Raw genomic sequence first — 27632 nt, forward strand, 5'->3', positions numbered from 1 at the left:
GTCGTTCGTGTTCGTTCGATCGTAAACGCCATAATTAAAGAAGCATGTTATATACCGAGTACGAATATAGTAAACATAGATAACAAGAGGACGACGACGAGAAGAAAGGAAGAATAAATGGAAATGAAAAAAAAAGGAAACAAATAAAGCACGTCGAAACGTGCAAATTCCACTGACCGCTATTGAAACGATCTCGAGTTTAGGACGTAGGCGAAGCATTATTCGAGGAAAGAAACATAAATTGCTGAAAGCACAATTAGTCGTTTCGACATACTGTTTTATCTTTGAAAGAAGAGCGAAAGAGAGAGAGAGAGAGAAAGAGAGAGAACGAAGACGCGTTACGTAGTAAAGTAGAAGAGCAGAAGTGGTGGGGGTAAACGTGACGCGACGCTCATCGTGGGTGGACTTCGCGAGCGCTCGGTTAGGTTCGGCAAAGGTCGGGCAGATTCGGGCAGCGAGCGAGCGACGAGCCCAGCCGAGCCATGGCGGCCGTGTCGCACACAATCGCTCGTGGCTTTCACGAGGCGAGCACGGTCGCTCCGTACGACGGAGTATAAGATAATTTTTGTCTCTCGCGTTCTTCGTTCCCGTCGTTCTCGTTGCGTATTTTATCGACGATAGAACATCTCTTTCTCTTTCGTAGAAGAAGAAATTAAGTCGAAGAAAGTTTCGTGGTGTAAAGCGGCCTGTCAAAGAGCGCGCTCCTTTTCGCGACTCTTTCTCTCTCCCTCGAAAGATAAAGAGAGAGAGAAAGAGATAGAAAGAGAGAGAGAGAGAGAGAAAGAGAGAATCATACAAATACACACAAACGATACTTTGTCGCGTCGTGTCAGGCGTCGCGCGTGCACGACTTGGCAGCGCGACGCCTCAGCTTTTATCAGAAGAAATGACCTCTTTGAGAAAATTCTTCTAAAGGGCTCAAGAACAAGGAAGAAAAGAAGAGAAAGAAAGAAAAAAATAGAAGAAGGAAACTCACTGTCTCTCTCCCGGGGCTACACACGTGTCATCGTTGTTCCACCGTTGTTGACGGGCGCAGACGCGATGTCGCTGCTCGAACTGACGTCGATTCTTTTCCTCGTGCTTGCCTCGCCTGCCTCGGGATACTTCAATCTTTTTCTCAGCCAGGCAGAAGTACGCAAACTCATGGGTAAGTTCATTCATCACACACTTCGAACAATAAACTTCGTTATAGCGTTTAATTCGTACGATCGTTGGTTACTGTAAACGTATTAACTCGCGTCTATAAGTATACTGCGGCCGCCAATGATTTTTCGAATATACTAGCTGCCCCGCGATTGGCTCGCTCGAACCTCCTCCTATTAAAGGCGTCACGATTGGTCCTCATTATTTTCGAAGATCATCAACCTATCAGCATTCGCGATCGATATATATCGTAGTTTAGCGCGTATTTTAAATCACGTATAAGGTTCGAGATTTTATACTCGATGTTTTACGTCTCGTTTTTAAACGATCGTTATTTGATCGGTCGTAAAAGCAGCGATCTGTTTTTATTATATCTCAAAACGGATCGGAATATTCCATTGATTACACGAGAATCGTTTTATTAAAAAATTAATTATTAAGTGTAGATACTCGTCGTCGTTTCTATACCTGCTTATTTAGTGTAGCAATTAAGCTCCTGTACGATCGACGATAGGGTCGTTTTTCATTTGTACGTTGAGGTTCGTACGAACTAATGAATAATTATTATCGCGTTACGCCGCTTGTCCTATAAGCCTTCATTATCCTTAGGGCATAATCGTGGGTTCAGGCGCAAGGTATGTACATACACGTATGTAGAACATGCACGAAATCCCTCGGATCGACTTAAGTACGTAAGTGGCGAACCGTGAAATCGTTTCAAAATACAACTAGCACCCTTGTATCCCAGAAAATCTATTTACACGACAAAATTGGAACGAAATTGAAATTTTCGAAGGAAACGAATAGATTCGAGCTTCTCAATTGATACATGAATTTCGTTGGAATTGGGTCGAGTTGACCGTTTTACTCGGTCATACGAGAGAACCAGAATCGTTCGCCGTCGAGCTGTGAAAATGTTTTCCTCCGTGCAATATTTTACGAACGATTAAATCCACGCGACGGAATCGCAGGGGATTTTCTTTGAAGTCTTTAACGACAAAGTTGATCGATGCTTTTAGAAACAAATATATTTATTGATCGAAAGGATTTTACCTTGTGATAAAATACAATTATCAATGAATACAATAATAGATCAAAATGTATTCTTTAAAATTTCTTAATAACGAGCATTACTAGCGTAGAACGATGATCGCAAAAGAAGAAGAAGAAGTAAAAGAAGAAGATAAAAGAAAACATTTACCTCGAATCCTCCTATTTTCGATCGGATCAAGATCTTTCTGCGTTTTGATCGTTCCTTAAAAATCATCGCTCGACCGGTTGCACGCGAATCGGTGTACCGGAAGCGGAGCAATCCGTACAGCCCACTCGACGGCGCGAACTTTCCAATATTTCCTCGATAACTTCCACGGCGGCGGATAATTTGTTTTCGGCTCGTTGAGCCGCGAAAAGCACTCGGCTCGTTGCCCCCCGTTCGAATCGGCAATGGCTCGTTCGTTCGTGCATTCTGGCGACACCTGAACCCACGCCTCAGATCGACGATTCTCTCGCTTCCGAGAGATGGAAAGTAAGAGAGAGAAAATCGCGTATTCTCATCTGTAAATACTTATTGCTTCGCACCTTTTCTTTTCTACACGGTACAGATTGTATTTTCGTCTTCGCTGTGTTACGAAGTCAACCTTTCATTTTCGAAATGTTAAAAATTGAAAGAGAGCTGCCAATTTCCTGTAACTTAAAAATTCTTGATAACTAGCAATAATAGTTCGAACTTATTAAAAAAGTAGATTTTATTAAGTTAAAAACTTCTATTACTAACAAATCGATTTTCTTTTTAGAGTTCCACAGATATGTTGTTATATAATATATGTATATATATATATATATATATATATATATATATATATTTTACCGGTTGTGGAGATTATCTCGAACGTGACACCTGGTAAAAGAACCTTTCTGAACAGAAAGGTTAACCTTTTAGGATAAAATTAAAGTATAGAAAATCTTATACTTTTCACTTATAAAAGGATGCCATCAAATTCGTATTTAGTGTGACACGAAAACGATTAAAGTCAAAATGTTTCGATGTTATCGTAATATCTGACTTTTTGACTTTCTCTAACAATTTATATTGGAAAGTCGAAAGGTGTTTTGTTTAATCGGTTTCCCTTTGTACTACAGGTAGGCCAGTTTTTTCGTTGCTGTATCATTAGGTAGACGTGTGTATAGTACGTTGGATCGGCTCAATAAAATATTCTAACGAGGTTCTTGTTGAACGTCGACGTTTTAGGGATGAGGAGATGGAGGGACTCGACTATAGTTTGTTTAGACACCGAATAATCGACAGTCACTCTCCTTCTTCTTTTTCTTTTTCTTTTTCTTTTTTTGTCTTGTTATTCTTTTTTGGATCTTCTTTTGGGTTCCCTATTCTTCATTTTGCCTTTTTATATTTGAAGGTTCATAGGTTTGCTTAAAAAACGTAGCCTGTTTCACTCGTTCGTTAACTTGGATGTATGTTTATACATATATGTATTTGCTATATGCATATATAAAAAAAAAAGAATTTCCTTCTTTACACATTGTTATATGCGTTTTCGAAATGCGTGTTTACAGGAAGAATAGGGTTTCCAATTTCGAGTCGCGTTGACTAGGGTTTCCTGTGGTAGGCTTAGGACATCAAGTCACGATTCGCCACGTCGAGAAATCGATTTTGATCTCAGTCGTTCCACTTGGTTACTCTGTACACGATCGAATCCTACAGAAAGGTGCTTCGGCACGATCTGATCTGATATTAACGGTCCCCTTTTTCTTTTTTTTATATTTCTTTTTATAATAATATTTCAGAATCATCGGGCTGGAAAATGTGTCGTTTGAAATGATGAAAGCTTTTTATCGATAAAATTTGCATGCATATCTATATATTTATATATGCATATTTATTATATGTATATAGAAAGTAATTGCGCTCGAGAATTTTTTTCTTTTTTTCTTTTTTTTTTTTATAGATCTTGGCAATTAATTGTATGTCACAATCTTAATAATTAAGTATATTTAAATATTAAAATATATAATCATACTTTACATTTTCAGCAAAAGAATTGCAATTATTGATTTTATTTAAACTCGTGAGTCTTAAGATTTCACTTTAAAGATATTCTATTTATTAAGAAGGAAAATATATCGACGTAAATACATACGTAGATATATATATACTTATATTTATACACAAGATTCGAAAATCGTTATCTCGAAGAAACAGGATCGTATGTGGTTGCCAACACCTAAGACTCATATTGCACCCGAGCGTGGATAAGATAAGCTTCCGAATTCACATTGGCGCCGAGATTATCTTTTACTTTGGATTTGTCGATCCTTCGTCGAGTAATTCCCGAGAGATGGTAGTTCATCCTCTTGCGACATCACTGCAATCTAAAAATTGTTTTTCTTATATGTTTTTTTCATCTTCCTAATGCATAGTTTGCATCAATATACGGGCGAGAGAATGACATACTCGTGAAATAGACCTGGATTATATTCCGACCTTTGTATATCTTCGAGAATCCATTATTTTCCTTTATGATATCGATGCAAACAAGAATTAATTAATTACCTATTCTATGTCAAACGAACTGATACGTCATAAAAGAAACCAATTAATTTTTTATCTAATTCGTTCTTTAAATTATAATTTACAATACATAAGAAAGTTAACAGAGCGAAAATAAAAGATTAAAATTATTTGTTACTTTTAATATAACAGAATTGTATTTCGTGTAACAAATTTGTAAATGACAAGGAAATAATTAATAGGACGATGAAATATTTGGTATAGAAAGATAAAAAAATTAACTAATCATTCGAAGTTCCTTATGAAGGATGAAACATCGTTTGAATGTACATACAAACTTACGGTAAATTAATAGCGCATAACCAATTTGGAATATTGCAAAGCGGAGCGATTCGTAATCATCCGTCAGAGGTCCGTGTCAAAACAGGAAAACATCGTGTTCGCGGACAACCTCGTGCCCGGGGCCAGTTTTCGCTCGCGTGAGACGGGCTCGGCTTCGACCTTAGCTAGTTAGGGTCTGACAGACCCATCTTGATGTTGTTCGAGGAGTGGGGTCGTCTCAAAGGTCCCGCCTGGGCCCCGTGAAACCGTTTATGTACGCACAATGGCGCAGCAATAGGTGGAACAAATGAACATTATAAAACTCGGATTGATCCGACAAAATATATTTCGACAATAAGAATTGGACACAGGTACACTTGTGTACACTTGTGTACTTTTCTAACAGTTCAGACGTACAATGTAACGTTCTACTAATTAAAATATTTTTTATAATAATAATCACTCGCTCACGCGGATGGTGAATTAATTTAGAAGAGATATCAAAAGTATTTTTAATTTGTAATAATTTTATTTTTAATTATATTGAAAGTTTTGCAAATAATTGTTGACTTTACTGTCATCTTTTAATAGATATGATATTTTATATATTGTTTTGAAGGACTTGCAAATAAAAAAAAAAAGGGAAAATTATTAAAAATGGTTCCATCGTAAAGATCAAAAGGGAGTTACTATTTCGAGTTAACGATTCGAAATTCTCCGAAGTGAACGAAACAAACAAAAAAAGAAAAAACGTGTTTTATTTCGAACAATATTTTAGGCAGCTTCGATCGGTGCGATATTTCAAAGCGGATCCTGCGCCTCTGTCGGCATCAATCTTCGGCTCCTCGTTAAGATCCGCGCCTTAAGACTTCGTTGGTGTGTGCGAGAATTCGTTTCGTAGCGAGCAGGGGAGCGCGTCAGAGACAGTACGGGTTGTGTCGGGCCGTCATTTACATGAGGACTCGTCGAGAAGAAAAAGAGAGAGAAATAAAAAAAACAGAAAGAGAGAGAGAGAGAGGGGACATGGACCCCCGTGGATTTTCCTCTGAAAGCTAACTTCAATCCTTTTATTTTCTTCTTTTTCGAATTCGAGGAAGATATAGTTATTTGAGTAATCATCGAATATGATGCTTTATTTTATTCAAAAATGACAATCAAATTGGTATATATGTATATATACATTCAACAATGCTCAGATTCGAAAATACAATTAAAATAAGAAAATAAAAGAATTGACAATATAATAAAAATTGAAAATAAAAATTTCAATGTATTGTATGCATTATAAAATGGAATTAGAATTGCAAATTAGTGCATGTTAAATTAATATTTAAGTTAAGCACATATTTATGTATTTGTCTGCTTGTCTGCTTGTCTACTATTGATATTTTTAGATAATATATAAATTCAGTCGAAATTTTTTACCAGCTAGCTTCTTGCGTTTCTTTTAAGAATTTTAAAATATTTTTTTGCATAAACTTGATGTCCTTCGATAATTTTCGTCTCTCGAATCTATTTGAAAATGTTGCTGAGAGATATAGAGTGTGTTGCGGATCGACTCGTAATGGAATTGACTTTTCCCAGAAATCGTCTCTCTCCTGGGAATAAAAACACACTGCGAGTATAATGGATACTCTCTCTCTCTCTCTCTCTCTCTCTCTCTCTCTCTCTCTCTCTCTCTTTCTCTTCCATTCTCTTGTACCACCATTTTTCCCTAGGGTATATCTCTCGTAGAGACCTTTTCTCTTGCAGATTATCACGGAGAGAACAGAAGAAAAGTGTCTCAGCGAGTAGTTTCTTAATCAAGAATAGCGACACTTTTCTTTCGGAGACTCATTCTCGTTTTTCTCTTACTCTCTAGGCGAAGTAAATACATTCAACGAGGATGTGAATAAAGTTTAATACGATCGAGAGTGTCGTAGAAAACCATATAAAAGAGTACTAAAGAGAAAAAGAAAAAAAAAGGGAGAGAATACCTTTCGATAGAACGTAATAAAATAATCAATTTACTTCAATTAATTTATTTCCTAATTATTAAAACAGTATATGTATATATATATATATATATATATATATATATATATATATATATATATATTGTATACATCTGCCAGTTAACAGGATGAATTTAAATTTTTCATTTCACATTTCAATGTAAATTAATTAAATAGCAATTGTTTTGTTCTCTCTCTTTTACTCTCTTTTTATTTCATTTTCTTTCTTGTTCAATTTCTTTTCCCATCAACCGGTATACGTTCATCGATCTCATCGTGTGTTATCCTCGCGTGAAATCTTTTAATCCATACTCGAGAGCGGGAGTAGTCCCGAGTGACAGGATCTTAACGAGCATCTGCTCCTCGAGGATGACTCCACGTAGTCCCAGTGGATTCATTGTGGAAGAATAAGAGAACTTGGTAGCTGTTTCGGGGCCTTTTTGGGCCCTACGTTTCGATCATCCGACGACACTTCCACACTAAATAACACGTTCCATCGGTTGTACTAGAAGAAAACATTTTTCTAACGACTATCCTCTCGATCATCGGCCCTTATACGAGATGACTCGGCAAAGTAGAAACATCAATCCGTTGGAGGACCCACAAAACGATATCCGACAAATGGGCCTTTAAGTGGAATCTCTCTTCCACGCTTTTATTACGAATAAATTATTTCTCTAAATGGGAAAACATATAATATTGAACGGCAGGCCGAAATATCAAAGGAACATGAAATTAAGACGTTCCCTTTAGAAAAATTAACAATATTATACGCGTATTTATAAGGTTGCTGTATGTATGTATATTAATTATTTTTTGAATTATATTAACGATGTATAACATGGTTAATTATATTTTCGAAAGGTGAAACTTGTAGATATTTATAGAGATGACGTTAAAATCACAACCATTATCATTTTATTTTTTTCTATATATTTTTTATCATTTATTTAAGATTTGGAATTCAGAATAATTTTTTATTGAGAATAACTTAATATATACATATATATGCATATGTATTTTATTGATAATTTAGTAATAATTATTTCCACTCTATCGTTACATACGAAGTCGTACTTGAATATGATTTCTGTTGAAAAAAGCGAGAATTATATCAAAGCTCGCCTTCTTATCCTGTCTTCCCCAGAAGATCAGAAACAGAGAACAGCATTATCAAAGAGATGGCACATGAATTTATACGGAATTATCTTTCAGTCTGTCGTTCTTATGAAAAGATCACTTTGACCGACGTGAATCGATGCAAAAAGGACAGAATCGAAAAGATGAGATTCTCGCAAAGCTCAGAGAAAGAGACGTCATAGAAAGAACGTTCAAAGCGAGTAACGATGTCGAAAAAGGATTGATAGCACAAAGGAAGAGAAAGAAAGAATGTTTTTTTCTTTTTCTTTTTTTTTTAAGTAGAACCCGATGAGTTCTTTTGAAATCGTACTCTACGAGATTCGTGCATAAATTCATCGTCGTTAACGATAATTAAGATCAATGAAAAAACTCATTTCACAAAGTCGAATTCATTTGATTTGATAGCATAGACAACACACACACACACACACATATATATATATATAACATACGTTAATATATTAAGTATCGTAAACAGTAATATAAAACTATTGTTAATATAGTAAATATCGTAAAAAAAAATTTGAACATGTTTATTGAACATTTAGTATCCTGTAATTAAAAATAGAATGCATTGGTAGAAAAAAAGGGAGGAAAGGAGAGAGGAAAGAAATAGAGTTTGCATTTCGAGAGTTTCATCGTGTTTTTCGTCATTCTTCTGACAGGAAACGAGATTCCAAACGTGTCTTGTTGACTTATCGGTTCATCGGCGCCACGAAGAGGAGACACGTGTTGTTTAGTGGGGCCCCTTTTAAAATTCGAAATCTTCCTACGGTTAGAAGATGCCATCTCATCGGGGAATCACTCGGGACCCCGCAGCAGGGGTTGCTCGACGTGCTCTGCCTTTTTTCCCTTCGCTGTCTTGATGCACCCTCTTTCTCTTCTTTTTCTCTTTCTTTCTTTACTTCTTACTTCTCCCGAGGCGACAATGATAAATCGTATATGTCCATTGAACGTAAGAAAGTCCAATAGAAAATGTTCTTTTTTTCTTTTTTAAGATTTTTCCGCTCGATGGACAAAAAGGGGAAAGAATAAAAAGCAAATAATATAAAAAAAAAGAAAAGAAAAGTAACAGATAAAAGAAAAAGCTTAACTCTCCGTGGCTTTTCTATGGTCTCACAAATGTCGGAGACTTTAAGACGTCGTAAAATACCAAATGGATGCCAAACGAGTCGTTCTCAGAGTTTCCTAGACTTTCTTCTCATTCTTACATACGAACTTACATCGAGAGCTTCGATATACCTATTATTTTTCTTAAATCACTTCTTCCGGCTCGCATGCCCATTGTAAAAAGAAAGAAAATAAAGAACGTATTAATCGACAGGATATCCGAGAAGGGATTTCATCGGGACAAATGTGGTGAAAGGATTTGGTTAGGGATTGGTATTATTTACAACATTAAATGAAAAATTCGTTCGAATTCGCGTAAATCTTTTAAAATTGATAAGGTCATAAATTTTATATTATCGCATTTAAAAATATACTATCACTATTTTTAACGTAATGGCAAATAAATCTCAGCTTTAATTAATACCGATGATTAAAACGAGAGTCGGAACGTTTATTAAATTTTTAAACTTTTATTACATTGAACACATTTAATACGATAAATTTTCGATAAAATTCACATTTATTAACGATCGAGTGAATATAAAAATTCCAATAAATCGATCGAATAGAAAAATGATTTTATGATGAAGAAAATCAAACGTAATATGTATCGAATCTCTTCGATCGTTTGTTCACCTCGAGAACACGTTCGTTTTATTGAACCAAACGAATCTCGGAATTCTACACTAAACTACAGAGAAGGAACTTGGTAATCCTCCACCTCCTTTCACACTCCTCTGTCGCCATATGTCGAACTCCCAGACACGCCGAGAACACGTCTCAATCGACATCAACACCGACAGATGCTGCGTCTGAGTTGTGAGTCGCTCGTTTTCCTTCCATCTCGCGATGATGGTGGTTGCTCGTTGATGGCTGATATAACGGCGGAGCCATATTGGGCACCGAAGAACAATATTATTTTAGCTCTCGATCCAGGAATCACGTCGTATAGCGTCGCGACGTTTGCTTTGCTTTCATCATTCGCTGAGATTTTCTCTCTTTCCTTCTCCCTCGTTCGACAAATAAACCGTAGCTGCGTTACTTATGATGCACCGGCCGTAGGATTTGGTTCCCTTTTTCTTTCTCTCTCTTTCTCTCTCTTTCTATTTCTTTCTCTCTATCTATCTATCTTTCTCTTTAGGTCTTTGTCGCGGATATAGTACGGTAGACTCGACCGGTTTCAGCCAGGAACGAGCTTCTCGATTTTCACGAAGGGGAAGGGTGAGCGTACGACAATAGTGACGGTACGAGTTCGATAGAAAATGCAGAAGTCTGATTTCGATGGTGATCCCATATTGAATGGGCTCAGATTGGGTGCCAGTTGGATTATTCGATGAAGACCTAATCAACTTTAATGAGTATGTTTCCTCGGGTCCTAAACGTGATCAGGAAACAGAAGTTCGATGAATAGTAGTAGTAGTAGTAGTAGTAGTAGTAGTAGTAGTAGTAGTAGTAGTAGTAGTTTCTTGTTCTGTTTAGCCGTTTTATTTTCTATGTGATTCACGAATTTATTCGTCTACGTTGCACGTACGATATTGAGAGAACAGAGAATATGTTTTAAATCGGGAAACCTCCTGCTTAGCGTGACTACATCTCTCGAGTGACTCGTAAAGTCGACGAACTAATGATATCGTGTGACAGTAAGGATTTGGAATTCGTAGAGAAAATGCGAAATACCGATGAATCCTTTGCGAAATTTATTTAATTATACTGATACAATTTTAATTATTTTTACATTCTTACATTACTGATATTAATAGCATTAATTAACATTATAAAATAATTATCATAACAAATATCAAATGTTTTTACTTAAACTCTCTAATTATATACGTTCCGAGGAAATATCAGACATATTTTTTTTAACATCGAAACAACGATAACGAACTCATCGGTTGTTTACGATCAATTCAAGTATTCCAAATTCTTGAATGTATACGTGAAGCTCGCGAAGATCGTAAAGCAATGTTTCGAGTAGCTCAACCACCCTTCTACCTCGTTGTGGGGCCCAAAAAAGCTGTGGCACGCACTCCAGCAGCGTCGAGAGTCCCTCTTTCACTCTCCTTCTCTCTTCTTTACGTGCATGGTCGTTCGAAGTGAATTATAACCGGTGTCGCGCGAAGTTACGCCTTCCTGGATTTAACCTATGGCCTGTAAGGAGAAAGGTGGAGAGGAAGAGGCTGAGGTCGATGGGGGAGAAGTAGAAGAAGCAGTGGAAGAAGGAAGAGAAGGAGGAGGCCGTACAAACGACGTCCAGGACTTGTCCAGGACTTATGGGTTATTCAGGAGAGGCAACATTGGTAGAGAGAAAGAGAAAGAGGGAGAGAGAGAGAGAGAGAGAGAGAAACACGTTCGTTCGATATATGCTAAGCAGTCGGCCTCCTGTATCGCGTACATGTACCACGGCTCTGGTTTCGCACGTGGGTGAGAGACGCATGTGCGTATGCGTGTGAGTATTCGTGTATCTTTATATACGTGTGTATGTATGTATGGATATATACGGGGTGTCGGATACGTTGCTTGCTTCACAAGTTCGATTAATTTGAGGATGGCAAAAAATGGGGAGAAAAACTTTGAGTCGCTGTCCTTTCATTGATTTATTGTTCTTTTACTTTTTTTTTGTTTTTTTTTCTTTTTTTTTTTTAAAGAATGAATTTACTTATATGTATTGGTGAAGGAGGTAGATACGATATTGAAAGTTCATGTTGGCGAAGTAAGAAGTTTACGTATTCGATCTTTCAAAGGTCTATGGTATCGTCATATTTTCAGTCAATCCATGCACATATTAAAACTACTTTCCAAAAGTAACTTATTGTTATGTTATCCGTAAATACTGTCAGAAATTATTACTAATATTTAGACCGTCACTTAATGTTCAAAGACAATAGACAAATTTCGAGTTATTTGAGTTTTCTTTCGGAGGCTTCTACGAACTCATTCGTGAATGGAAATATACATAGAACAGACATCTATGCTTAGAAGATTTGTGCTTAGAATATCCGCCACCCCGTATACGCCCACGTCGTTCAGCTGGGTGATGGCGAAAGTGAAAAATATCTCGTGCAGCCGTAGCAGCGCTAGTAGTATGTTTGCGTGCATATGCAGAGGCTCGTTCGCGTTATTAGATCTCTCTCTCTCTCTCTCTCTCTCTCTCTCTCTCCCTCTCTTTCTCTCTCTTTCTCTCTCTCTGTCTCTCTCTCTCTTTCTCTTTCTTACTGAAGTCGTTGCCTCGAGAGATATCGGGGCATATATGCCAGCTGCCATTGATTCGGTCGTTAACCCCATCTTGAACCGATAATTCTTCGATTTTTGCGCAAATAATGATGCTGATATGATACAAATTTAATCTTGAAACACTACTACTAGTCTTACTATCAATAACTAAGTCAACTTGCGATTAGAAGAAACGATAGATACTCTTTCGTAAATAATCAAGAACGAGACATGCGCCATAATCATCGAGAAAATTATTTTCATGTTCTACGCCAATGCGAGCATCCTACGAGAAGGATTCCGTACTAGAATGAGTTGGATGTAGCAGAAAATTATAAGAGTGTTTTGTGTTTAAGGATCATACTTTTATTTTTGTATAATCATTTTTTGCATATCTTATATTTACCTGTCGTAATAACATAGAGACGTCTTAACAAGATACGCTTGTCTTATCAAATTACAATTGTTTTTATTAGAATTTATTAAAAAATCTTTCGTTTATATCTTAATAAAAGCGTCGTTGCAATGGCAGCGTAAATAGCAAATAGTAAAATGAGCAAACACTTCAAAGTTTCGCTGTAACGAAGATGGAATTCATCAAAGGTACGGAAGTACTAGTAAATTCAACACTAACTGTAAGTGGACTAGTAGTTTTGCATCTGCAATGAGTTTCTACTTTATACGATGTCAAGTGATACCTGACATGATTCTGCAAGACTTTCAACCTCGAAATATGAATTTGAACGAATGAAATATTTTTTAAAAGGAAAAAAGTATAATATACAATTAATCCTTGCTCGTAGTGAACTAAATATAATAACATCATTAACTCATTATTTTATACATCAAATCTATTGATAATCGTAAGAAACATATTCAAGCCGGTAGGACGTCTCTAACCTCTGGAGGGGTCGGTCTCGTCGGGAACTTTAAAATCCTATATTTCCTGTCCCTTGGACCTGTGGATCACCCTTTTTGCTTTTTCCTTTCTCCTTTCTACCCTCGTCGCCGTGTCCTTTTGTAAGGCTCACCACGGGAGGATCTCGTTATAAGCACACCATGCCTCTCGTATTCCGTAGGTGTTAGGTTTCTGACCCAAAGCCCACAGCAAGAGAATAAAAAAAGAGGGGGAGAAAAGAGAGAGAGAGAGAACTTTGTCTTCCCGCTGTGTAGACGCCGATTCACGATGGCCTTCTTTTCGGGACCTGGCTCCCTCTTCTTCCTTTATTATTTAAGGACTCACCTAAGACCATACTCCTCGTCAACTTACCTCAATGTAGTATTTTGACAGCAGGGGACACCGGTATTTTTTGCGAAATTTCGCCGGGTGTTTCGCGAAAAGCCCACCTTCGTTCCTTTCATCCTATGCACCATTCGGTGAGATCGATTTCTTTTCTGCTCTCATGACCCTCGATGCTCGATCAAGAACTTGAAAATTATGATACCCCTTGCTGCGTATCCCATCAATGCTCCTTTATGATTTCTGTATCATTTCTTTTCTTTCTTTCTTTTTTCTCCATTCCAAACAGAATTTAATTTCTTTGTAAAAACAAATACTATAATTATTTTTAACAAAAGTATAGAAAAGACTCGTTAATATCGTATTGTAATACTTCATTTTAATTAAGAAACTTTAGCGAGAAGAAAAACGCAAAGTGTTTCAAACGCATTTGGATCTGAGATATTATATTAGTTTTTGATGGTACCATAGCGCGAATCTCTTGTTCTCGACTATCTCTTATCTTTGATTCGAAAAGGGATATCGTCGAAGTAAAGCGAGTTTGATAGAAGGCACACATACTGTCCTCTTGCAGCAGCTTCTCCTTGTCGTTATGATCCTTCCGACTGGTAACGCACGTACGTGTTTTGCGAGAAAAGAGCCGAAGTGGTGTAGAACCCCTCGTGACAATTGTGTCTGGCAGTGCTTGTCGAGGGTCGACGCCTTCCCTGAAAAGGCCTTTCTCTTTCTCTCTCTTTCTCATACGCTCTCTTTACATCGTACTCCCGTCTTGGAGGCTCACGCTTGCACTCTGGCCTGGCTGCGGGCGCAGCAGACATCAAAGGATGTTCGGTGGTTACCACCCTTCTTGGTATCCACCCTCGTGCAAACTTCTCGCATAATTGCGCGGAAAAAGAAAAAGAAAGAGAAGAGGAGAAAAAGAAAGAGTAAGAGAAAGAAGAAGAATAAGAAGAAAAAGAAGAGGAAAAAGCAAAAGATAGCACACAGAGAAAGCGTCTAAGGGGAGAAACGTAACGAGGTCAAAATCGAGCTGTTCTCGGTAGCTAGTAATAACGAGAGGAATCTCCTTGGTAGATTAAAAGAAGATTACTTTTTTATCTCGTCGCCTCTTTAGATCGTCATGAGAATTTGAAGAGGTAGCTCTTTGATTTTCCTATATCTTTGATGATAGAAAGCAAGGGAGAAAAAGAGAGCGAGAATTTTCTTCTATTTTTCTCATTTTTTCTATCGATCAAAGAAAAAGGGGGAGTAAAAAAGAAAAACGATGAAACGATCTTTTACTGAAAATTACCTACTTGGTGAAGTGTCGGAGTGATTATTAACGACAGCGCTGTTATTCGCGAATCACTAATTCCCACCTCTGGCTTTTAATCAGTCCCTTTTCAGCGTTGGATTTATTTCAGCGTATAGGGTGGCAAAATTAAAGTGAAAATTATATTTTTCTAAATGAAAGCAACTTTGAGGATTATAAATAAAGATAAAAAGAGGAAAGGTAAAGGGAGACGGACTATCTCGTTTAAATTTGATCTCGTGGTAAATGATGATAAATCATCGAAGGAAGAAAGAAAAGAGGAAACGAAAAGGAGCGGACTATTGATCGTTCGTCTTTGGGTCAAACGGGATGACCTGCTCTTTCATATATCAATAAGCTATTCTTTATATTCGTTGAAAAAAAATGACAAGCGAAAGATTTTGTGGACATTTTTACGAGAGAAAGAGAGAGAGAGATATATATATATATAACACAAAGGACAGCATCAACAAGGGGAGAACAGCAGGAGCAAAAGGACTCGAACGAACGTAGTTTCGATTTTTAACGACGATAGCTCGACGCAGAATCTTTTTCTCGCGCTCTCTCTCTCTCTCTCTCTCTCTCTCTCTCTCTCTCTCACTCACTTTCGAAGGATAATTATTTTCCAAGACCTACGGGGTATCCTTCGTCTTTTTTACGACGTACCCTACAGCGTTGGATCTCCACGAAGTGGAGGAGGAAAGATCTAGAAAGTGCCTCTGGCGGACCTTGTCGGAGGGCAACGGTGTCGGGGTCGTGGGTATACGATATCTGATGCAGAAAACCGGTAAACGTCGGGAGAACCGTAGGTGGTGGGACGTAGGAGGAGATCAAGAAGGGAGGAGAGAGAGGTGGAAGAACACCGAAAGCAAAGACACGACCGAGGGGCATGGCACATTGTCTTCGGGTGGCTTAAAAATCCAACTCGTGCCTCGTTAACCGTCCTATCAGATACCATGAGACCCTGTATACCCTTCTCTAGAAAGAAAAAGAGGGAGAGAGAAGGATAGAGAAAGAGAGAGACAGAGTACACGCCATGCACCCGTATTCTTCTTCTCCAGCTTCCTTATCCACTGTCTTCGCCGACTGGTCCATGTGACCTTGTGCCTACCAAACACGATCCCTTGTATTTTCAGGATGGTTAGGTAGCTCGATGTTTTTTTTCCAATGCGGTCATAGGGCCATCTGCTATCTCTCATCCGTGACTCCTTTCAATACCTTCTTTAGAAAATTCGATTGTTAGGGAGAATTAGAAATATAATATATTGAAAGACTGGAATAATGGAGCTGTTAGTTTAATCTTTAATATCCAATTATTATTTTGTGAATTAGAAAATAATTCATTGGAATTATTACATAAATGTTATAGATTTTCTTTTATAAATATAATAAACATAATTATTATGTGATAAGTTGGTTGGTATTTTAGGTATTTTGGAGTATTAAATAACAAAGTATTAGCTAAGTACTCGTTACAAAGGAATTCCAGGTAAGACTGATCTTGTCAATATTAAATAAGAACTTACTCGTGAAAATCGAGAACAATACGTTACTATACCTCTCATAAACGTCGAAGTAATCGAAATAAATTGAAATAGGTAAAATGACTCGTACCAGTTAAATGATGGAGCAGTAAAGTCTCTTGTACAAAACAATACGCCTTTGTCTTCTACCGATAGATAAGAAATGAAACGGTGAACGGTGAGAATGGTAGAAAAGAAAAGGAAGAGAAGAAAATCTCGCTTCGGTTCGCGCGATTTGGATTCGAGAAGCCGATTACATTCGAGCGGAACGATTGCGGACGTTGCGGTCTTCGAGCCAATCGATACGCTTAGCATTTCGAATCTGAACCACTTATTTGACTTTTTCTTCTTCTTCTACCTCTTCTTCTTTTTCTTTTTCCTCTTCCTTCCCTTTTTTATTCTATTCTTTAACCTCTTCCATCCTATCGTTCCAAACTCTCTAATCAAACATTTCGAAATTGTATTAGAATATTTTTTTCATATTAATCTCTATTCACAAAACAATTAACAAAATTTGCAATAATTCGAACGTACGATTATTTCATAAAGAATAATTTTTAATTACAAATTACACCTTATTAAAATTATAAATATCGTCATTCGTCAATTTTATCAATATCTAATAATTTGTATTATTGGTATTACCACCGGTTATACATTTTATTCGTTTACGCTTTTAGAAACCGAAGAAATTTATTATCGAATTAATATCGTATATACCTATAAGGAGTTAAATAAAAGATCGAATGCACTTAAGCGTTTATACGAATTTGTCCGCATGCATGTCGCTTATCAAAATTATCACCGTACGGCAGCCCATTTCTATGGATTTGTGGGACAAGCTCACGCTAGTTCAGCCGCTGGACAAATACGGTGGCGTGAGTCATCTATGCGAAGCATTCGTATCGTTCTCTCGCGGTAGTTCGTTTTCTTATCCGACTATTTCTCTCTCTCTCTTTCTCTTTCTTTTCATTTCTATCTATCTCTCTATCTCTGTCCTTCTCGATAAATAAAGTTCTCCCTTTCTCCACAGTATGACGTCACTAGGGTACTATATCCCGTGGGTAGAAAATACCTATCATGCCTCGACAGACTAAACGCACACACACAGACACATACGTGCAAGATTTTCCGATAAGCTAAGATTTACCGTGTCCCCTATTGTCTCAAAGCCGCAATAAATTCTGATTTACGTGATAGTGATTGTTAATGAAACAAAAAAGAAAAAGAAAAAAAAAAGGTAAAGGAAAAATATAATACAATATAATATTTTTCTGTCGTTTTTTCTTTTCATAGGTCTCCAAGCGGAGTTGTTCTACGTCAGAGAAGGTGTGATCAACGAATATGCAATTAAATTCGTTGTACCGGTTCCGGCACAAGTTCACAAGCTACATTTCACATGGCAAAATCTTGCCGGTAGGCCGGTAAGTTACAAATTATTAATTTCTTGATTTATATGATAAGGAGTAAGTTATCTCTCGATAGGAAGGAAAAAAAAAGAGAAAAAGAAAGAAAGAGAAATAGGAGAGACGATAATTCATTCGTTATCTTTAAAAAAACGACTGACGGCTTTGCCGATACACGAAGTGACCAGCTGATCGTTCGAATCCTCGTTCGTCAAGGTTGAATGGTCACGTTGAAGCTACTATCATATTTTTTCTTCCTTCCTCCTCCTCTTCTCTTTCTTTTTCTCCTTCTTCTTTTTCCTCTCCTTACTCTTTTTTTCTTACGTTCTAAGAACGCTCGTACTTATCAGGATTATCGAAGCATATCTTTCCTTTCCCGCACCTCATCGACTTCTCAAACGGACACAATGGCGTAGGAGCTTTCTCTTGAATAATGTTTCCACGTTTGAAAAATGTTTCCTCCTTTTGATAATAAAACGAATAAAGGAGACCTTATTAAAGATCGTGAGTGAAGGTAGAAAATAAGAGAAAGAAAATAGATTTATATCCCATAGACGTTACAATGATTTATATGACAAAAGAAATGTTAAAGAAAAATGATGCTTCCTGTAAAAATCTCGTACGACTTCGTAAATTGATTCATGAAAAAAAAAAAAAAAAACAAACAAACAAAAAAGCGAAAGGAAAAGAAATCCCTTTCGTATTTTTTTACTTTATCCGGAAGAAATATTTGCAATAAGACTTTTACTCTATTAAACATTTTCGCGAATCATCTTCGATGATTTTATTGTCAAGATTCGTTCGTAATTTGACGAATCGTTTGAAATTTTCCATTCGACTTAAATAATGACTACGATCGACATAGTTACGTTGTTTTTCAAGACGAACAAGTACTCACTAACTTAGACTCTCTCTCTCTCTCTCTCTCTTTTTCTTTCTCTCGTCTCCTTTTTCTTCGCGGTGGTCGAAGGAATGGTAGGTACCTGGACAAAGTGACGGCGGAAAGTGGACAAAGTACGCGACGTGGTGTCGGATTGACTCGTCGACGAGGCACGGAAAAAAAGAAAAGATCGGCCGGGTAGGACAAAGTGGTTCAGCCACTTCTTCGAGCCGTTCTGTGTGAGCTTGAGAGAGAAAAAGAGAGAGTTATCGGAGGTAGAAAAAGAAGAAAAAGAAAAAGAAGAAGAGCTGGGAGAAGAGGAAGACTGACGAGCGGTTCCGAGACATCCGTCACCTCCGTGACAAAAGCGGGTGTTCTGAATGGTAGTTAAACTCGCAGGTGGCTGTCGATCAAACTCTTCTCTCTCTCTCTCTCTCTCTCTCTTTCTCTCTTTCTCTCTCTCTCTCTCTCTCTCTCTCTTTCTCTCTCACCCTCTCCGATTCCATTCTTCTGTTTCTACCCACATTGTTTGTAAATCAGTCTGGGAAAGATAGGAGAATGGCAGGCATTTAAGGAAATTTCTCGATAAGAGAGAGTTTTTTATAACGTGTCTAACGCGCGTACACCGGTGATTCATAAAAATTCATCTAAATCTAAAGTATGAAAAAGTTAGTTGATCGTTCATCTTTTCTCTTTTTATATCCTTCCAATAGTATGAATATCCTTTAATATCCTTGAATTTATTTTTGAAGAGTCACTTGATTATACAATGTAAATGTAATTCTCTCTACAAATACGTATTATAATTTTGTTATTTTTATTGTTTTAATATTTATTATATCTTGTTCGTTATAAATTCCAACGAATGACGGACTAATCGTTTCTTTGAATATTCCATTTTTTTAAGGGTTTTCTTTTGTATCGTGATAATGTTAAATGAGATGTTTTTGACCGGAGGAAAGAATTTCCATAGTAGATAAAATCTTTTTGAGAAAGAGAAGTGACCCGGAACATGGACCGTAGGTAAACAAATCGTTCGGTTCTTTCTTGTCGCGGACAACTCTTTTCAAAGAAAACTATTGCTTACACAGCGTCAAGTATTCGCGTTAGCACCTTCACAGTACATAGTGTCCCTTCGCGTCTCTTTCAATAATGAGAATTCGAATGCACGTAGATTGTACACTGTGCAGTTGCAGTTGAATTTTTAGCATGAAGTTAACAAGTAAAAATCACTTCCAACTTACAAGCAAAAGTGTTAATATCGAATATTAGTATCAATAAGTATCTAATTTTTAAATGAAATATGTATATCAATAATAGATAGTAAGGTAGTAATAGATAGAAATAACTTGCTGCTGTTTCGTTTCATTTACGAATTTCATTTTTATTTCATCTCAACAAAAATAATTTTCATTTGAGATATTCATAATTACAAATAACGATGTAAAATCTATATTTCTATATCCCATTTTTTTATTTCATTTCATTTATCTATTTCTTACAAGAAGCATGAGCGATACATAGTAGCGACATTAACGAGTTATCAACTACGAATACCTTTACTTGGAAATTTTGTAGCCGGGAAAAAATCTATGAGGCGAGAGATCGTCAGATTGGAACGCGAAGACTTCGAAACGCGTTCAAATCGAATGCTATTAGAGGCTGTTCGCAGGAACATTCGTTGCCATTTCACGAGGAAGCTATTCGCGGTCGTAAGAGACCGCAAAACGGAACGGTGGTAGCGACAGGCAGCGTAGTTGACGAGCCTCTTTTCAGTTCTCTCTTTCTCTCTCTCGTTTTCCACATCTAACCAAGAACCGATCATCATCGCGAACTGGTAATCAGCCGTTGAGGCTTGCCTTTGCTTTTCTTCGCTCTAGTCTCTTCTCTTCTTCTTCATCTTTTTCTTCTTCTTCCTTTTTTCTCTTTCTGTCGCTCTCTCTTTCTCTTCATTCGTTCTCTAAACTCACTTTACCCCTCGCCGTGCGCAAATTGTCTTCCGAGAATGGTAAGTTCGAGATTACAAGGAGGTTCAACGTTCTCGCTCGTTTAGTCTCGCCAACATTGTTTCATTCGTTTTCCACCCTTCCACGCGGAAATACCAATGTGTACCGTGACCATCGATCTATTAACCGAAGGCACGACTTTGTTAATGGATCAGGATATACTCGACGAGAAAGAAAAATTCATTAGCACCGTACATAACGCTTCTCAACGTGTGTTGAAAATGTTGATACATATCTTTGTCTCATCGATCCATTAACATTTGATTTATCATCCATTACTATCTTACATTACGTTCATTTACATCTCAAAATTTATTAGTACTGAAATCAATCCTCAAGCTCGTTTATCTTCTTTATTTCTACTTACAAAAATTCAATCCGTAATGCAATCGTTCTCTTTGTCATTTTGTCAATACATTTAACTTCATATAACAATTTTAATTGATTCTAAGTAAAATTTACTTTAAGCTTCCTTACACGATGGACGTTGATATCAGCAATCCATCGGCTTTGAGCAGCTCGCTGAACATATCTCAAACGGGTGAGATACCAGTCGGTGTTTTACAAACTTGGGCCCTAGCTTTACATTGTGGTCCCTATGACGCCGAAGTAGACCTTAGCCTACGCATAAACGTTTCCGTATCGAGAAAGAACACAACGAGTTTAGAATTTAGACGGAAGAAGATCTGTTTGAAAGAGAAGAGTGGTTATACCGGACCCGAAGAAGTTTTAGTCGCTGCTTCGGGTTCTACTTCCGGTGGACAGGTGTTCTACGCAGCCATCGGATGTGCCTGTGCCTTCATCGCTGCCATATGCGTTCTCGTAGTGGCCTATTACGTTCGAGATAAGAAGGCCAGAAGGCATAGGGATCCGTTACAGTAAGTTGACTTCTTTTTCTTCATTTATGTTCATCGTAAAAGGAATAATGGCCTACTTCAGATAATAAGGAGGTTATGCGATTAATATCAACAGAAACACATTTTAATATATTTATATTATTCATTCTTTATTAAAATAATCGTCACTTTTTCATCTTAATATATACGTATAATATAAATACATACAATATATCAGGACGATTTTATATATGAAAAAGAAAAAAAAAAATTTCCATGAATCGTAAAATACTAATCTTATAATCTTATAATTTTAAAATGCGAATATTAAAATATCAATAATTTACGAAGATTTATTTCGTCCTTAAATATTCAACAAAAGTTTTATATACAAAAGATATTTATAATAGAAGGTCGCGATACAAAACATTGTTTTGATACAAGACGATGACTCAGTTCGTTGTATTACACGTTGTTACGCGTTGTTACCGTCGTCCGATGTAAATAATAAGACATGAAAAAGATATACACGGGCTTATTATTCTCGTAGAGAATCCAGAGGGCTCAGTTCAGCGTGTAGCGTAGAACGAGGAACAGGGGTCGGTCCGGCGCAAACCTTTCTGTCTCCGGAAACTCCGCCACCCTCAGCGTCTGGAGCATCAGCATCCACTTATAGAAGATTAGACGACAGACCTAGTCGAGAGCTACATGAAAGAATTCAAGAGATCACCGTACAAAGGTAAGAAAAGTGTCGTATCTGTTCGTTGATAAAATAAGAAGAAAAAAAGAAAAATAGAAAGGAGAAAAATAATAATTTACTGCGTTAGCAATATGAAAATCATATTACGTTATATGATATTATATGATAATACGATGCGATATTGAAGTATTTACGATATTAAGTTACATATAATATTTATGATATTACATTATCGTATTACGTTACATTTCGTATGTTACATCAAGGATAATTGATTAACGAAACATATGCTCGCAAAACACTCGATACTCAATTATTTTTTGATAAAAATTTCTTAACGAGTAGAGTCTTGAGTCGAGAGATAAAAAGCAGAAGAGAAAGGAAAAAAAGAAAAGAAAAGAAAAGAAATGTTTGAAAGCACTCACGATTACGAGGTTATCGACACTCCGATCGACTTTCGTGCCAGATCAGGGCTTAAAATACATTCACGTCAAGGCCTAGTTTCGAGTAACGTGTATGTAGGTACAGATATGCAGAATGAGTCACACGAATGATATACATTATGAATTAGCAGATATCTGTTACGTATTTTTAACAAAGATCATTAATTTATATGTATCTATTGGTGATATGTGATATTAATGGTATATCTGTTTGTTTAAACAAATGACCTTTAACATTGAAAAAGTGAATTCTTTGAAATTGTTTTGTTTTCCTTCGAGTCACCTTGACTACTACGTAACCGAGATAATTGACCGAGTAATAAATCACGTAAGCCATTTAGAAACTTAGAATCGAAACAACGGAGTTTGTTGATTCTCTAAACTGTACGATTTGTGCATTAGCCAGTGCGACGTAACTTTACTTTACAATGTACGTCACGATGTACGACAAGAGCCATTAATTTACATTTCCCTTTCCCGTATCACAACGGCGGTCATCGTATTACATAGTCTCCTTTGTACCTTGTAGATGCAGGGTGCGTCTTCTCAGCATAGAAATGGAGGGCACCTTTGGTCGCGTGTACAGGGGTAGTTATCACGAGGAGGGTGCTTCGTCTCCGAGGGACGTTCTAGTAAAAACAGCCGCCGAGCACGCCTCACAGTCGCAAGTGAGTCTTCTTCTTCTTTCTTCTCCTATTTCATTTCCTTTTTACAGAATATAATGGAAATATTGAAATTATTTAATCGCGTTATTTGAAAATATCTTAAAATGGCATATATGTATATCACGATACAATATGAATTAATTCTTGAAAAAGAGATTCTTGAAAAATAGATCTATTTCGCGTTTTATTTAATTTACTATCTATTTAACTTGACGTCTTTCGCCGACAGTATTGTTAATAAACGAAGATCCGATATGTCACAGTATATTCGTTAGTACGAACTGTAGTTGGTATAAGAAAAAAAAAAGAGACAATGAATATTAAATGAGTCGGTTATCGATTTTATTTAATGACGTCCATTACAACGTCAATAATTCTTCTTGTCACTAGAAGCTAAGAGAGTATAGCTAACGTCGAGACAACGTAATACGACGATGAATTCTACTAAGCTAAGCACATTATCTTTTCTAGGTCGCCCTTCTTCTACGAGAAGGTTTAGCTCTTTACGGCTTGAGTCACCCAGCCTTACTCCCTGTTCTGGGTGTCTCGATCGAGGATAGAAGCGCGCCCTTCCTACTTTATCCTCATACCGGTTACAAAAACATGAAGAGATTCTTACTAAGGTGCAAGCTGAGCAGCGAAGGGCCACCGAGGGCTCTTACTACTCAGGAAGTCGTCGAAATGGCACTTCAAGCTGCCAAAGGGGTTCAGTATCTTCATAGGAAACGGCTTGTCCATAAAGATCTCGCTGCGAGGAATTGCGTGTAAGTCGAACGATCTATTTCTAATATCGCACGAATATTTATTATTATCGACTTTGAGATAAAACGTAATGATATATAAACGTATGTTCAATGCGAGACACGCTTACAAAAAAATTACCCTGTGCAAAAAAAAAAAAATAGGCACGTCTCTTTATGGATTCGTGAGATAATTTGTAAATGTCATAGTAATTAAAGTGACGACGAGTCGTTCTATTCATAAAATGAAATTAAAGTTAGTTTAGATATGCACGTACTGAGAATGTAATAGTATGTATTATTATACATATCGATTTTATCAAGGATACGAGTCCATTTAGAATTGATCCAATAATAAGATACAATTAATGTATTATATATGAAAATAAGTATTCGAGAAAGAAATGAAAGAAATCGACGATATACTTAATATATCCGCTAGTTCCATAATTGAACCGACATTTCCGAAGGGTTAATTAGAGCGAGATGTATCACATGTACCTCCCTCTTCTCTCTCTCTCTCTCTCTCTCTCTCTCTCTCTCTCTATCTATCTATCTTTCATGTTAAATAACTGAGAGACAACGAAAGATCCTTTTTTACGAGCACGCGCTACTCGCATCGGCCACTTTAATAAAGCGCTTCTCTAACACTGCCTCCGCAAGTCCCGAGGCCGTTATGTCTCGTTACCGAATTAATTGAGCGCAACGAATTAATTAAGCACCGTACACGGTTACTTCGGTGGCTCTTTAATTAGCGTTCACGTTGCTTTCGTCTTCGAAAGGTGATTCCGACGTTCTTTCTTCTTTTATCGGTCTTGTTACAAAAGCAACTCCTCGTAATTAACCATATCTTTATTTTTTCGTTTCTTCTCTTTTTGTTTTTTGTTTTTCCTTTTTGTGTGTGTGTGTTTTTTTTATGTCCAACAAAGTGAGATTATCGAATTTAACGAGGTTGAAATAAAATATTATTTTTCGTATTTTCATAGGGTCGACGACGATCTACGCGTTCAAATAACGGACAACGCCCTAGCTAGAGATCTCTTCCCTCAGGATTACCATTGTTTGGGAGATAACGAGAATCGACCAATCAAGTGGCTAGCTATAGAGAGTCTACTTGGTAAAACGTTTACCACTGCATCAGACGTTGTAAGTATACCATGAATATATACAATTCCTAAATAAACAGTTACATCGGTCTATGTTTATTTTTCATTATTTAATTTCTATTTGGTTAATCGTTTAATTCCTTTCGCGTTCACGTAAAATAATTATAGCGAAATAAAAATTTGATTTAATTGTTAGATCCTGCTGAAATTTGATCTAATTCTTTTCTCTTATCAAAACAATCGAGATCATAGGTTTTTTTTTTTTCTTTACTTTTTCAGTGGGCATTCGGTGTTCTCCTATGGGAATTAACTACATTGGCACAACAACCCTACGTCGAAGTAGATCCATTCGAGATGGCGAGTTATCTCCGTGATGGTTACAGATTAGCCCAACCGATCAATTGTCCCGATGAACTATTCGCGGTAATGGCCTATTGTTGGGCCATGTCTCCCGACGAGAGACCTACCTTCGGACAGCTCATAGTCTGTTTGCAAGATTTCCACACGCAATTGACGAGATACGTTTAATGTTCGTAGGAAAAATAGAAAAAAAAACTCGTTTAGCTATCGAACGAAATCGAAGTAATCTATTTTTTCTTTTTTTTTTCGAAAAGAGATGTGTGTGCGTGTGTTTGTGTATATACTCGTAAACAGGGTGACCAATTTTAATTCTACGAACGTATAAATATTTCAAGAAGTAGATACATATCTAAAGAGAAATGAAATATGTGAGAAAAGAAGAAAAGGAAGTGAAACAAAATCAAAATGCTTCGTTTCCACGTATTCCATTTTTTTCTTTTTCTTTTTTTTCTTTTTTACACTTCTACGTAAAAAAAAATAATTTTTCGAAATTCGTTCGTTTGTCTTTTGGATCACTCTGTATATACTTGCTATATCTCGTTCAAAGTACTTACTCTTGCAAATTTGCACATCGTTCACGTGTCGCTTATTTTATTCGAAATGAAATAACTCGAATAATCCATGCGTTAAATATCGATCCTACCCAACTGCCGGCAAGCATTTCGTCTTTCCTTCGCCATATCAGCCATGATACGTAGACTAGATTGGAGAGGATGGTTAAGTGTCGGATGATGCTTACGTAAATGATGATCGGAGCGTTACGATTAGGAATATCGAAAAGCGATCAATCTTCTTCTATTTATGAAAAATTTAAAAAAGAGTTTCATCGAAATAAATTCGATAGTCTGCATATAACATAGCGTTGTATGTATACATACATATATATAAACTAGCATTGTGCATTTACAATCGATCAGCTTTCTATTGCTCGAACGAGAATGTTTCGAAAGAAAAAAAAAGAAAAAAGATGGAAAAAGGAAAAAAAAAGAAAGAAAATCGCGTACATATAGGAAAGAGAAAAAGAATGCTTCCCTTGCCACGCTAGTCTTTCGACTGTGCCAATTCCTTTTGTATTTTTGTACATACGTACTCGTATATTAATTCGCCGTGCGCACCGTATATCTATATATGTATATTTAATATTATTAAAAGCGTAGATAGCTTTACGCTTAAAAAAGTCCAATCAGAGGAAAATATGAAATGAAGATATTCTCTATGTAAATATATATATATATATAATATATATATACATATATCTATACGAATGACTACATATTTGCGTATATTGAGTCGAGAGAGTCAGACCGTTTCAAAATAATATATCTGTTTAGTAATATCGCAGGGAAATGGAAAAGAAGGTTATAAATTATTTTCGTTTACTTGGTCTCTCTTACGACTCGTCGAACTTACTATAAGTATCCTTAAGAATCGCTATGAATGTACAAACTCGCCAGGAACGTTGCAAGTCAGGAAAAAAAATAAATTTATAATGCGAACAAAAGAAAAAGGGGTAAAACAAAGAAACGATACGATAGAGATGTCTCCCCTGCTCCACGTGACTCCGGAAGGAAAATATCGTAAAGATCGTTTCCTCTGATCCTCTTCTTCCACGTTTCGTTCGTCCTTTTTTTTTCTTCTTGTCGAAAGCTCGAACCCTTATAAACCCTCTCGAACACCGTCACAACCTCAACTATTTTCGTCTTCTTTCCCTCGAACGTCTAGGAAAGAAGAGGAGGAGAACTTTGGCTTCGGTTAAAAGTAAGAGAAGAAAAAGGCGAAAAGAAAGGTCGAAAGAGTTTTTGTTTTCTCAGAAATCGTTCGTCAAAGGCTAAAAGAGATACGTGGCAATGCAAGCCAGTCCTGTAATACGTACGTGCTGTTGCTGTTCCTGTTGCTGCTACTGATGCTGCTGATGCTGCTACTGCTGCTGCTGCTAATGTTACTGCTACTGTTAATGCTATTGCTGCTACGTCGTCGTTCGGACGGCGT

The 27632-nt window shown here is 36.9% G+C and overlaps 1 protein-coding gene across 1 annotated transcript; it reads left to right on the forward strand.

The window, feature by feature from the left end:
- Positions 1-376: 376 nt before the first annotated feature.
- Positions 377-27150, forward strand: LOC122630410 (tyrosine-protein kinase Dnt-like). Its single transcript, XM_043814878.1, has 8 exons — positions 377-1147; positions 17798-17925; positions 21262-21671; positions 22180-22368; positions 23302-23440; positions 23909-24201; positions 25164-25323; positions 25563-27150. Exons 1-8 carry the CDS (start codon positions 1042-1044, stop codon positions 25809-25811), a joined length of 1674 nt encoding a protein of 557 aa, XP_043670813.1. The 5' UTR covers positions 377-1041; the 3' UTR covers positions 25812-27150.
- Positions 27151-27632: the final 482 nt, after the last annotated feature.

Source organism: Vespula pensylvanica, chromosome 7 (genome assembly GCF_014466175.1).
Source record: "Vespula pensylvanica isolate Volc-1 chromosome 7, ASM1446617v1, whole genome shotgun sequence".
Taxonomy (NCBI): Eukaryota; Metazoa; Arthropoda; class Insecta; order Hymenoptera; family Vespidae; genus Vespula; species Vespula pensylvanica.

Coding starts and splice junctions, on each gene's coding strand:
- LOC122630410 (XM_043814878.1), top strand. CDS start 1,042: ATGTCGCTGCTCGAACTGACGTCGATTCTTTTCCTCGTGCTTGCCTCG. Junction 21,672..22,179: donor AGGCATAGGGATCCGTTACA/GTAAGTTGACTT, acceptor TTATTCTCGTAG/AGAATCCAGAGGGCTCAGTT. Junction 24,202..25,163: donor CTCGCTGCGAGGAATTGCGT/GTAAGTCGAACG, acceptor GTATTTTCATAG/GGTCGACGACGATCTACGCG.